This window comes from Pleurodeles waltl, chromosome 3_1, assembly GCF_031143425.1.
Source record: "Pleurodeles waltl isolate 20211129_DDA chromosome 3_1, aPleWal1.hap1.20221129, whole genome shotgun sequence".
In the NCBI taxonomy this organism is placed as follows: Eukaryota; Metazoa; Chordata; class Amphibia; order Caudata; family Salamandridae; genus Pleurodeles; species Pleurodeles waltl.
This window is the reverse complement of record NC_090440.1, coordinates 791110407-791124486: the sequence shown is the minus strand read 5'-3', so window position 1 is coordinate 791124486 and position 14080 is coordinate 791110407. Positions and strand designations below refer to the sequence as shown.

Sequence of the window (14080 nt, the reverse complement as noted above, 5' to 3'; positions counted from 1 at the left end):
TTATGGCTACCCTGTACTTACAATGTCTAAGGTTTTGTTTAGACACTGTAGGGGTACCATGCTCATGCACTGGTACCCTCACCTATGGTATAGTGCACCCTGCCTTAGGGCTGTAAGGCCTGCTAGAGGGGTGTCTTACCTATACTGCATAGGCAGTGAGAGGCTGGCATGGCACCCTGAGGGGAGTGCCATGTCGACTTACTCATTTTGTTCTCACTAGCACACACAGGCTTGTAAGCAGTGTGTCTGTGCTGAGTGAGGGGTCTCTAGGGTGGCATAAGACATGCTGCAGCCCTTAGAGACCTTCCTTGGCATCAGGGCCCTTGGTACTAGAAGTACCAGTTACAAGGGACTTATCTGAATGCCAGGGTGTGCCAATTGTGGATACAATGGTACATTTTAGGTGAAGGAACACTGGTGCTGGGGCCTGGTTAGCAGGGTCCCAGCACACTTCTCAGTCAAGTCAGCATCAGTATCAGGCAAAAAGTGGGGGGTAACTGCAACAGGGAGCCATTTCTTTACAATGGTCTAATCTGGAGGCGAAAAGATCTACAGTGACAAGGCCCCAGAGCTTCTGGAGATTTGAAAATATTTCCAGGTAGAGTTTCCAAAGGGTAGAATCTTGGAAGTGTCTGGATTGGAAATCCACGACCTGATTGTCTTGATCAGGAAGATATTCTGCTGTTACAGAAATTTCTCGTTCCAAACAGTAATGCCAAAAACTGGTCGCAAGATCGGAGAGTGTCTTGGAACTAGTACCCTCAAGGTGATTGATATAACAGACAGCTGAAACATTGTCCATCTTGAGGATGATAGACGTTCCAATAGAGTATTTGGTCCAATATTGGATCACAAAAAAAAAAAAACAGCCAAAAGTTCCAGACAATTTACATGTAACTTCTGCTGGTCCGGAGACCAACCTCCTCTGGTGGAAAAATCTCCACACCGTGCACCAAAACCTGACCTGCTGGCATTTGACTCAATGGTAAGGTCTGGTGCGGAGGCAACAATTGCTCTGCCATTCCTAGCATCCATATGAGAGAACCACCAACTAATCTTCTCTCGAGCTTCCTCCAATAGGGAGATCATATGAGAATATGATAGACCCTTGCAAAGGAGGGCAGCTTTTGGGTGTTGCAGTGCCTGATAATGAAGACGACCAGTAAATATCGCCTGGATTGAGGAAGACAGGAGACCTACCAAGCGAGTAATTTGCCAAAGTGAAACGTGGTGCCTGATTAGAGTACGTCTCAACTTATGACGGATTTTTGACATTTTCCGAGACTTAGAGTGGCTGAAACCGAATATGTGATGAAACCTAGAAAGACTGGTTTTTGAGAAGGAATCAGCAGGAATTTTGACTTGTTTATGATGTAACCGAGTTGCTGGAGCAGGTTGATGGTAAACTGTAGTTAAGGTGACAACTTTCGAAGACAATGAGATAAAATAAGAATCTCATCTAAGCATATGATAAGGTGTGTCCCCTGCACTCCGAGATGTTCCACCACTGGTTTGAGAACCTTGGTGGACCGAAAGGAAGGTTGGCAAATTTGAATGTTTATTGACGCCAGACAAATTGGAGAAAACGTCTTTGTGGTAGAAAAATTAGAATTGTCAAGTCGGCATCCTTGAAGTCGAGACGCAACAGGCAGTCTAGTGGACGCAAAACATCGCAAAGGAGGTGAATACCCTTCATTTTGTAATGTCCATAGACTAACCATTCTTTGAAATTGCGAAGGTTTATGACTGGCCATTGACCTCCGTTGGCTTTGTTGACTAGAAAGAGATTGCTGATAAAACTTCAAGGATGAGGTCGACTTGGACATATAGCACCTTTTTCTAATGAAGCAGCAACCTCTGTGTCCCCCAGAGTGATGTCGTGAGAGGAAAAATTTATGGGACGGGGGTTAATTCTGTGTGAAAACCTCTGATAGTTTGCAGGAGCCATGCCTCCCTTGTGGTTGTTTCCCTGAGCTGAGTAAAATTTGACACATGGCCCCCTACTTTCAGGAGAGAAGAAGGGAGAACACTTACCTGAATAGGAGTCACTGTTTGAACCTCTGCCACCTCAACTTCTGAAACACCGGCCTCTTGTGGGGTAAACGTTGGCAAAGCATGTTTGATCCTCAGTCTGTCCTGGTTGGGAGCCTTGTCCTCTGAAGGAGATCTGAGAGAAAAGGCAGCTGAGTGGCCCCGGCCTCCACTGGCCCCGTGGAAAACATGGGAAGGGGAAAACCTTTTGAATGGATGAGTGAGCCTTGTCCAAAGACCTAAGTACTTACACATTTTCCTAATTCCTTGACAAAAGGTTCGCCAAACAGTCCCCCTTGAGCCGCTGGTCCTGCTTCAGAGTCTGCCAGATCACTAACTTTAGGGTCCACCTTAATTAAGAGGGAACGGCATTGCTCCGTTGACGGAACACAATTTGCATAACCTAAAAAAATAACGGAGCGTTGCGCCCAGCCTGATTACTTCTGGAGAGATTACAGAACCTGTAGATTTTGCATCCTCAGCCATGTCCAAATTTTTTTCAAGGGACCCAAAACATCAAGCAGTTTGTCCTGGCACACCCGCCAGGACCTAGCAATACCCTTTTTAGGGTCTTTAATGAATTTTTGAAGAAAGGTGCCCACTGTAGTGTCCAACTCAGGAGTTAGGGCAACCTTGTCTGATAAAGATGGTCGGGGACACTTGGCTCTAAGGCAGTTACGTGACTCCTTCGCCAATGGTTTCTGGATGCGACCCGCTACATAACTGGCTCCTTTGTCAGACAAGGCCCATTTGGAAGACCGAGGATGGAGAATATCATTAGGGTCTAGCATGTCTGATGATTCTGATACAGAATATGAAGGAGGCTGAGAGGATGGAAGCCAGGGCCTAGATGGGCCGGGTTCATCATCTGGGTCACTGAAAGAGACAAAAAACTGATCAGTAATCGAAGAAGGGGAGGAAAAAGATAGCCGATCAGAGGCATCTGAGAGAAAAGACTGTTTGACACAGTCAAAAAACATTATGAGCAACCCCTTTTTCACGGTGATGCTTTGCAGGTGTTGCACCATCAGCTGACATTTGAGAGTTAGAAGTGGGAGGAAATGGGGTGGAAGAGGCTATTTTAACACATTCACATGCAATCTGTTGTGACAGCCTTTCTTCTAGCGAGCCAATAGCCTCCGAGACTGCATAGGAGATAGGTGCATCTACTGCATCAAAAAACTCCTCTTCATCATTCAATTCCGTTAGGGAAAATGGAATAGTGCCACTAACAGGCACAAAGAAATTAGGAGAGTAGTAGTTGTAAAAGGGAGGTTAGGACCCTTAAATACATTTATGGGAAACAATAGTTAAAATTATGGGGGGCTGGGTGTCAACTCAGTTGAGAAAAAAGGGCTAAAAAACCCTTGGGACACTTCACCCCTGGTGTGAGTATTTAACTGGGGTATAGCACCTGGGAGTGTGTCCTGAAATACAGAACAATAGATTGGGCAAAGAATAGTACAGAGCCCAATAGGGGGGTGATTTTTTATATATAGATATATATATATATATATATATATATATATATATATATATATATATATATATATATATATATATATATATATATATATACACGAATGAGCAAAACAACATTCCCGCAGCTAAATAAACAATAGAGTGTAAACAAAAGGAAAGACCATAAAAATAAAATTCTAGAATAAGAAATAACGTCCGATAATACGAGCTAGACGGTAAATAAATACAAGGAAGACAAAACTACGACTTATCTTGGCTGCGAGCAGCGAAGAAAGAGGATGTGGAGACACTAAAGATGGACTATTTTTGGGACTGTTTACCACTTAAAGGTTTTTGCATATTGCCTGCTTACCATTGGATATTCTTTTTTCTTTTCTTTACTGATTCCCAGAGCTTCATGGGATCAGTAGGTTTTTATTGTTAATGTCTCTTTTAATATAGGCTGCTGTTCATTAAAGTGGAGAAAATTAAGCATAATCCTTGCCTCCAGTCCTCACATAGAATTCCTATGTAGTTTAGGTTCATGTATAGACTTTTAAGGCTTATTGTTACTTCTTAATACTTTGAACCACCAAACGTAATCTTGGTAGACTCACAATAAGATGATTACACTACTTGGAATAATATTCTTCATATTGAAGTGTATATTCACTCAAGATATTTATGTGTGTCCAAAAATCCATTACATCTCTCACACATCAATTTCAATACAGTGTTTTTTCTCCCAACACAATTTGGGACTGGCGGCCCATCAGGAGGGGAAATAATATGTACAGCAAAACACTTTAATACAATACATATGCGAGTTCATGTTTAAACCCCCTAAATTAAAATATATTTGTCACCCCCAATTCTTGTTTACCTCCTTATTTTGAAATCATTCATAAAACCGGCATTCACAATACAGTGCATCTCATACATCACTTTTACCCAACATGGCCGCTTAGTGTTCTGTTGACATTGAATGCTTTGCGTTCACATGGTTTCCTGATGATTGGTAATAACTGATGGCAAAAAATACATATCAAATTCTTCAACATATAAGGTTTATCACTCCATGAAAAGGTCAAAGGTAAAATGTGATGATTTGTTGTAGTGACCAGGGTCTGTTGATCATGTATTATATCCTATAATTATTTTATGCATTTTTCCATTTAGGGGAGAAACCGTATGTGTGTACAGTACCTGGATGTGATAAACGGTTTACTGAATATTCCAGTTTGTACAAACATCATGTTGTGCACACGCATTCCAAGCCTTACAATTGCAATCACTGTGGCAAAACGTACAAACAAATTTCGACATTAGCCATGCACAAGAGGACCGCGCACAATGACACAGAACCTATAGAAGAAGACCCAGAAGCATTCTTTGATCATCAAGGAGGTTAGTAACATTTTGTCGAGGACTCCGCTTTACCCAGTAAAATAGTGTTTCTTGCAGTGATGACTCAAGTCATCAAAAGAATCTGTAGATGTATTTTGCAGTAGTACCCCAAATAGAACTTTTTATGTACAAACATGTGGATTTCATTCATGGTGGCGTTTAAAATACTGTATAGCTCCAAAACTCAACATAGAAGCGTTTTGTGTCTGACCACTATTGAAAACTGTAATCATAGGTTTTAGTTTTTCTTAAAGTTTGTTTCAGTAATTAGAGGTACAACTACTGTAATCCTAATACTTGTTCAAGAAAAAACGCTCTCCCTAACAAGCAAGCTGAGGTGACTTATTCAAACTGGCACACTGACTCATCCCTCATTAAGGGGAATACTGAAACAAAACCTAAGTGCTGGGAAAACCTAAGTGCTGTTTCCTAACCTAAAATCAATTAAAATGTCCTTCTAGTGAAAACTTGTGTTCTAGGCTTTAATCATACATAGTTTTATTTGATTGCTTCCACTGACTCACTTCCATCTACTGGTTAATGTTGTGAGTGGCAGACTAGTTAGATTGATCCTTTTCATTAAAAAGTACTGTTACTAATTGCGGGTTTGCTCCTGTTGCAGGATCATTTCCCTGAGGCATCCTTTTCAGAGATTTCTGTTTTCAGTAGTTTCTGCTGTGTTGTATGGTCTCATTTTGTTTCACTCATGTCGGTCTCTTATTTTGTCCTCTGATAGTGCACTTTTGTCTTGTTATGGTGGGTTTACACTGTGTCAGAAATGTAACAATGTTTCTGACAATCCTAGTGCAATCAGTGACACTCAAAGCAAGGGCACATTTTAGCTTAGGCCTTGCTGCAGAATCTATCTGCAAGTTGTCTTGCTAGATAGAGTCTCTAGCATAAAGAGCGTTACCAAAGGTAACTAACTTGTTCATCTCAGTTGTTCGGCTTAGGGACCCTCATGTAATTTGCTCACCAGTGTAATTTGTTAGCAAACAGCCCTGCATCCCTGCGGCTGGGTAGGCAGCACAACGGTAAGACTGGTGAGTATACTACCCGGCAGGATGTTAAGTCTACAAAAACATGCACTTTAAGAAGAGAAGGAGCTGATGTGGCACTCAGGGAGTCACACAGCAGGCTTTCCAGAACAGCCATATCACCCAGAAAATGATTCAAATATCCATCCTCTGGAAAGGGGCTTGGGGCAGTCCAAGTCACGACCAGTTGGAGCTGCACTGCTAGGACTCAATAATAGGACTCAAAATCAGGTGCCCCAAGTCCCCTGCATCTATTTTGTTCATAACTCATTAACTCTGTGCCTGCCCACATTCCACACCAGCGCTGTTAGCCAGCTTTTAATTTTATGAAGAAGTTGGTAACAGACCCTGCATTAGCATCAAGTAGTGTTTAATCTCTTCTGCAATTGTGTCTTCCAACGGCGGTACTTGCAAGCACCACATCGGGATTTTGGCCATCATTTGACCCCACCGCAGGGCCTGTAGCAGTAAGATATGGTCCGAAAATGTCACTGCTATGTATTCCTCTGCATGAATGCGTCCTCTAAGATGAGGTGAAACAAAGAACATATTGATGTGTGTTGCTAGGGGGTAAATGGAAGAATGGTACTAGTTTTCTATATCCAGTGGGGGAGGTTGTTCTTCAAGCAGAGGACAAATCCAAATTGTGTGTGCAACGACCTAGCTCATCTTCAGTCTTCTGCACTTTTGCTCCAGATACCATAAATGTCCAGGAGCGGAAAACCCAGAACTAACAAAATACTCAACTATGGTTCCACCCTGGGGCTGGGGTGTATACCCGAACATGTATAAGCCTTAGAGAAACACGCTATAAGTTTTTTTTTTTTAAAGCGGGGAAAGAAATGGGAAATAAAGAAATAAATAGTGGTGAGCCTTGGTGAGTGCAATGAAGGCTTACCAGTCACCACCAAGTGTCATGATGCGAGGGCTCCAATTGGGGGATAGTGATGCATATGTAAATGGGACGCCTCAGTGGCGCCAAACGTGAAAATTCTGTTGTAGTTGGCAAGTCATTGCTCACCCCAACTCCTCTGGATCGTCTTTGTAAAAAAAAAATTATGGCATTGTAGATAACATTCTTCATCAATTACTTCTTGCTTGCAGCATGAAGGATGGGGCGTGAAGTAGAGGAGAGACTCTACACTTTTGTATGTTAAATCGGTTTAAATGCTATTTGCAGGGTCACTTTGGGTTGTTTGTCATCATTTTCTTTCTGTAGTAGGATAAGCCACTGTTTTTGTCATCGCTGCTGGAGAAGTCTCGGTCAAAGCATGTTGACTCTGCATATGGTCACAATGGGCCTCAGCGTTGAAGAGGTCACTGCTTCAGCTGGCTCATGATTTTGTTTCAATGCACACTGTTTTCATGTCGCTTCCTTCTACAGTGAGGCAGCTGACAGTTCAGGTTCCAGCCCTGTGGGCCATCTGTCTGGGTAGAGGTGCTGTGCTGCTCTGACCAGGCCCAGTCAGCCTCTGGTTCAATGAAGAAAAAGGTCTTGTTCTTCACCATTATTTTGAGTTTGGTGGTGAAAATCAGGGCATATATGAGGCCCATATATCTGAGTTTGAGTTTGTGCTTTACTCCTGCAAAGGAGGCTCAATTGGGAAAATCAAGACTTTACTATAATCGATCAAAAAGTGTCCAGCCATCCTGGCTGCCTATAGAATAACATTGCAGTCTTTGAAGTGTTGGCTACTGCAAGTCTGGGAGGCGCACAGGGAGACAGTGGATAACGGTAGGACGTGGTGCACCCGCTTGATGAAAAATAAGGCAGACAGACCTGCGGGATCCTCTGCCATGCCTTCCAGAAAGCGATTGCAGCGATTGCAGGTAACCTCCTGCACATACTGCTGAAGATCCGATGTGTAGCTGAAATACATTTTCCATCCAAACGACCTGTTCCTTGAGCTTTTGCTGGTCTTCGCGCATAGCCCAGGCTGATTTCTAGTGCATGCATTTTGGCTTTAGGTAGAACTGCCTGCTTTCTGTAACTGCCTGCTTCCACAATCATGTCCGCTTTGTCTGCGTGTTTGCAGTGTTTTGCGGGCATGCCCTGGTTGTCCGGGCTTCTTGGGCTGGCTTCATCTCTTTCAGGGCCACTGTGATGATGTCATGAGGGCACAGATGGGTGGTCTTGATACCCCTAGGTTTTCCCTTTTTTTTGGTGTCTGGTCACATTTGATTGAGGTTCCATGGCATAGATCACAGGCCGATAGTGGGCAACCACTAAGGCCAGCACAAACATGCCCATCGCCCGTGGGCTGACCAGCTTTCCAGATGCTGTGAGTGATGACCAGTGTGGACAGTGGCAGCACAAGCAGCCAACCAGAGGTTCCTCGACAATCCCAAGTACAGTGTGTGTGCAAGAATAGAGGGAAACATATTTGGCCGCAGAGAAGCTGGACTCTATATTTTAGTGTAGTCTGTCTGCAGGTCATTGATGTGCTCTTCGTCACTTTGACAGCAGACAGGCCCCATTGGATTTGTGACATTTCCCCCCCATCAGGGCAGATTATCCAGTCAACATTTGTGATGACTCTTGGCAGTGGTCTCTGTCCAAGCGAGCTGGCCCAAGGACTCAAATGTCTCCCCTGGTCCAACCATCACGCCACTGAGGGACCCGCTCACCCTCTGATACTGGTAATGCTATCAAACCTGTCTAGCCCACCTCCTCATGGATTGCCACCTACAGCAGGAAACTCGCGGACCCCAAGCACGAAGTCAGACCTCGGGACAGGGCACAGGGTACGTCAAAGGCAGCCCTAGGAGTGGCATCGCCCCCGCAGCCATGCTACCTGTGAGTGGGTCAAACACAGCAAGTGGGCTTGCCAAAACGTTGTATGCCATACACCCAGCATGCCAGGTGCACCCCCACTTACTCTTGGCACACTACCGGTCTACCGCATTGCATACAGGCATGTCCAGCAAATGCCTTCATTCTATGCTGTCCCCTGCAGGCCAGCTGCAAGTTGCAGGTACCACTTCATGGCCGGTGGGCAGTAACAGCACGCCGGAGATGTTCAAGGTCACCCCAAGATGGGTAAAATCACCATGTCATCATGTCCCAGATGGGAAGTGAGTTCACTCACCGTGGTCGGAGGCACAACTCTTCTGGCAGGCCTGGAGTTTTGGCAGCATGTATGTTTTAGTGGGACAGTGCTTTAAATGGGCCGGTACTGTCCGGTACTGGGTACCGGCACTTTTTTATTTTGAGAGGCAGAGTACCGGCACATCTCAAGAAAAACGTAATACTTTTAATTGGAGAGTACCGGCACTTCTCAGGAACAAGCAGGTACTCTGGCACAGAGTACCGGCACTTTAATTTTCCCATTTCAAGCACTGGGTATCATGTATGTTGCAGTGGCATGTAAGACTAGAATAAGGAAATTATTGTGGACAAACGTGTTTTAGAAGTAAACTGGTAGATGTTTCTTGCATGATATTTGAGGGTCTGTTGGGAGAAAGCTAGCACTGAGGATTCACTGAATCTGCTTCAAAGTGCTGTGTGGGAACACAAAGACAAACGAAGAGGGCATAAAATGAATGAAGAGGAAAGTAGGGTGTAAGGGAGAGAGAGAAACCAGTGTGGTTATCGTTACTTTTGTAGTGCTGTTACCACTTTATTGCCTTTACTAAGAACTGCTTGGGGAGAAGGAGAGGTATGGAAAAGGCATGACAGGGAAGTAGATATAAATAAGAGGGAAGCGTAAAAGAGAGAACATTATGTGTCATGTTTGTATAGCACATGCATCACCCTTAGCCTGGTTCACAATGCTGGAGAGGCACAGTAGAGGGAGTTCCTGCATATATGTAAATGGTAGAAAAAAAGGTAAATAGAAGATGGAAGAAGGTATCCTGATATGCCATGTTGAGTGCTTGTATAGCTCTTATGCTGCACATAAGCAACTTCAAATTGCTGAGTTGAAATAGAAAATAGGATGGGGCATGCAAGGGAAGGAAGATAAAAGAAGACGGCTTCAAAGTCTATACAAGAGTGAGAGGAGCAAAGGAAGGACCCATGATAAAAAAGTGTGACAACGGAAGAGAAATCCATGGGTGGCAGAGAGAAACGAGTCAGTTGATGAGGATGAACTGAGAAAAAGGATGAACTCAGAAAAATAGATTATTATTTAAGAAAGAGGTGGCAAGAATGCTATTTGATACATGATGAGTGTTTGCCTACCATTCATCCCTCCTGGTCCACCCGCCATCCCCTCCAAAGTGCCTGCGCAAACTTTTCTTTTGTTGTCTTTCGGAAGATGCACTATGCCCACTTGTCTATAATCACTACCTTTGTTTCCCAATGGTTGGCATTGACTACCTGCAGAGAATCCCTGTAATGATGGGGCGGACAAATCTAAAAGTCAGTGAAGGATTTTCGACTGTGTAGCAGCGACATCATCAGGCTCCCTTCTTATCACTTACATTTGATAGGAAACTCATGATTCTTGAAGGAGAGATACAGAAGCCCATCCTACAGCCCCAATATTGGTTGCCTCCCAGAATAAGAAAATTCATAGATGACTTCACATGACCGGGCAGTATCTTTCCATTCCTTTTGTAAATCGTTTAACTCTGATGCCTTAGTGCTGATTGATTTTATTGTTATAAACTAACCTAGAATGCACTTTGTTGTTTAATTTATATCCTGCACTAGAAACATAAGATAACATTGAGTTGAAGTCTTCTGGCCAACCTGCCAATGTTGCATCAATAATGCCTGCATTGCATACATTTAGAAATTGCTTTTCATTTTTACCCTCAAACGAAGAAAGACAGTCCCACTTATTATTAGGTTCCGGAGGAATTAGTAGATAGTCATTCCATCTAGCTTCCACAAGGGCCTTTTGGATGCCCTCTTTTTAAACAGAGAAGGTTTAATGCCTTTTCTGTGAGCAAACACTTCCCTGTGGGTTGGCAGAGGTGAATTTAAAGAGGTGGGTTAGGTGCCTGGTGATAATGTATTCATGTTATTTCTTTATCATGGAAAAAGGAACAGAAAACTGTTCTTTTCTGGTACACTTACAATTCAACTAGTTGTGTAATCTTGAACATAAAGATTTGCTGTGTGAATATTCTGGGTTCACATGGTGTGCATTTTCCAAACATTTAGTGGTATAGAGAATTCCATGGGTCTAGAATTGTCTTCTTGTGTCCCTTCCTTCTCTCTCTGTTTTTTTGTTGTTGTTGTAGACACTGTCGAGTTGTTGACCATGTGGTGCTATGTCCTCCTTAGATGATATCAAAGGTACCATTGATATTAGATAAATGCAAGCAAGCAACCAATTCTCGAATTCCTATGGTGTCCCTATGGGCCAAAGAAATATGGTTCTTCGACCTCGTGGAGATGACACAGGACAGTGTTATGAGACAGTCAGCTCACCGGGACTTATTTACAAAACAAAGGTGTTGGGAATTCTGTCCAGAACCAGCTACCCCCCTGCCTTTTCCTCCCCTCCCTCCTCATCCCCACCCCCTCGCCAGCTTAACCGCATGGCTCCTGAAAACCTAGAGCTTGGTCACCTGTGGCAACTTATTAGGACCGTAGAGGTCATCAAAGAAGCCAGAAGGCTTACCACAAGGAAGGTACATACACTGCTGTAAGAGGAGATGGGCTCAAGACAGTACGTTAATTGGGTACTTCACTTACCTGTTAGATGAGGGACTTTCCTACGTCTACACCTCTATTAAGGTATATCTGTGAGTGGCATATACAAGGGGAATCATAGGAAGATACCTTTTCAACACACCAGTCGTTAAAAGATTCCAGGAGAGAGTAAAGTGATTGTGCTACCAAGGCCAGACCCCACACCAGTGTGGAACCTAGACCTGTTGCTGACTTAGCTCATGAACCACCATTTAGTCCATGCACAATGGAGGACTAACGTATGTAACACCCAAGACGAAATCGCTAACATGCCTTTACAGAAGTTAGTGAACTGTAGGCACTCACAATGCTGGAATTGTACAAAGACCAGATGGTAATGAGAGCTAACCCACATTTTCTCCCAAAAGTGACTTCATACTTTCATGTCAACCAGGCAATACAATTACCAGCATTTTTCCAACAACCAAAATCACAAGCAGAATAGGGCTTTCTGACAGTGAATGTCAGAAAGACAGCCATGTATTACCTACAGGAATACAACCAATGAGAAAGGGAAATCAAGTTTTCATTTCCTTTCCCTTGGCAAACAAGGGTTCAGCAGTCACCAAGAGAGCTGAAGCAAGATGGATAGTCCAAACAATCCAGACATGTTGCAGGCCGCAACAGTGTCACTGAAAGGAAAACCAAGGGAGCACTCGACGAGTTAAAATAGTGCAATACTCTTTCATTGCTAGAATGTCCATAAACGACATTTGCATGGCAGTCTTCTGTGTACAGCTTCATAAAGCATTTCTTCTTGGACCTCCAAGCAAACAAGGAACGCTGGTGAGACAAAAAGTACTGAAACAATGCACAGCATGCAAATCTATAAAATATTTCTGTTGCAAACCAAAATGGTTACTTACCTGTAGGAGTACTTTCGCAGCTTGAATAATTTGCTGGATTTTCATGCAACATCATGCTTCCCCAAAATGAGATGAATTACAGCAGAGCTATGAGTACGTACAGGAGAAGAGGAAAGCGTATCTTGAAGTCACCAGGGGAAAAAAGAATCTGAAGATGGCAACCACTCTGATGGGGCTTCTGGGGGGTTGTATGACAGAACCACGCATAGCAGAACCACGCATGGCTTATCAACGCGATTGGAACCACGACTGCGTCTTTACCATGCATGTTTTACCATGCATGCCCTTACAAGAAATGTTGTTGTAAAAGCATGCTTACTAAAGGTAAATGTGGTAATGCCATGCTTGGTTGTGTGATACAATCCATCCAACCCCCAGGCCTCCGACTTAAACCCTGGAACTTACCCTGTCCTAAAAACTACCCCACCACACCCTAAACCCTATAAGCTACTGTGCCCTGTCCTAAAAACTACCCGACCGACACCCTAAAAGCTACTCTGCCCCCTCCCCCGCACTAAACCCTAAACCCAAAACCTACCCTTTCCTAAAAACTACCCCAACCTCTCACCCTAAACCCTAGAACCTACCCTGCCGTGTCCTATACACTACCGCACCCTGTCCTAAAAACTACCCCAACCCCCCACCCTGAAGCCTAAAACCTACACCACCCTGCCTAAAAACTACTCCTACCCTCCATAAACCCTAAAACCTATCCTGTCCTAAAAACTACCCCTCCCTTTCCTAAAAACTATTCCGACGCCCCTACCATAAAACCTGCCCTGTCCTAAAAACTACCGACCCCCGCCCTAAACCCTCAAACCTTCCCCACCCTGTCCTAACAAGTACCCGACCCTCCAGCCCCTAACTCTAAAACCTGCCCCACCCTGTCCTTAAAAATACCCCCACCTGCACCAGCCCCACTTACCCTGACGCAGCGCTCCTTTCCTAGCTGTTCCCGCTGTGTGCCTGAACCACGCCAATGCATGGTGCCTTAACCACGCATTTGCGTGGTTCAGGCACATGCGTGGTTCAGTTAAGCGTGGCTACGCCACGAGTTGCTCCAGCCGTGTAGAAAAGACAGTTTCCCCTTCCAGAGTGTACATCTGACATACTGTAAGGACAGAAATAGCACCAGATGGTTGTCAGAGCCCACCGAAAAATAGAGGGAGAAATGGGACCGTAGGAGACAGTTCTAGAGTCAACCACTAGATGGTAGTACAGTGCACAGAATGTGATTCCATTAAAGTAGTCAAGCTCCGAAACTACTCATATCGGTAAGTATGACCACCATTTTGTTACATGCTCATAGATACCATGAGAAGCCGTCATAAGAACATGCATCTACTATCATGTAACAGTCTGTGCCTTTAATCTCGTCACAGTCTACAAAGTTGAAAGCTGTGAAATTAAGTCAGACCCAATTTCACCCTCGGTTGTGTATTCCAGTTGTGTATTCAAACTTCCAGAGCTACTCTGAGAGTTGAAGCATGTAGAATTCTCACAAGTTTCTGTTGGTGTGTTCCACTTGCCAGCATGAGTGAGGATACATATGTATTACAGGCCAAAATGAGTTTTACCACTGGGCTTCATTTTTACATAGGATATAAGCACATCGGATGAATATTTACGCT

General features: G+C 43.9%; 1 protein-coding gene across 3 annotated transcripts in view; it reads left to right on the top strand.

Moving 5' to 3' along the window:
• Nucleotides 1-14080, top strand: part of ZNF143 (zinc finger protein 143) — a 345755-nt gene that overhangs the window by 291584 nt on the left and 40091 nt on the right. For all 3 annotated transcript variants that reach the window (XM_069223630.1, XM_069223629.1, XM_069223631.1), the window contains one exon: nucleotides 4672-4899. In XM_069223630.1, the coding sequence (XP_069079731.1) occupies nucleotides 4672-4899 (228 nt within the window). The remainder of the gene's footprint in view (nucleotides 1-4671; nucleotides 4900-14080) is intronic.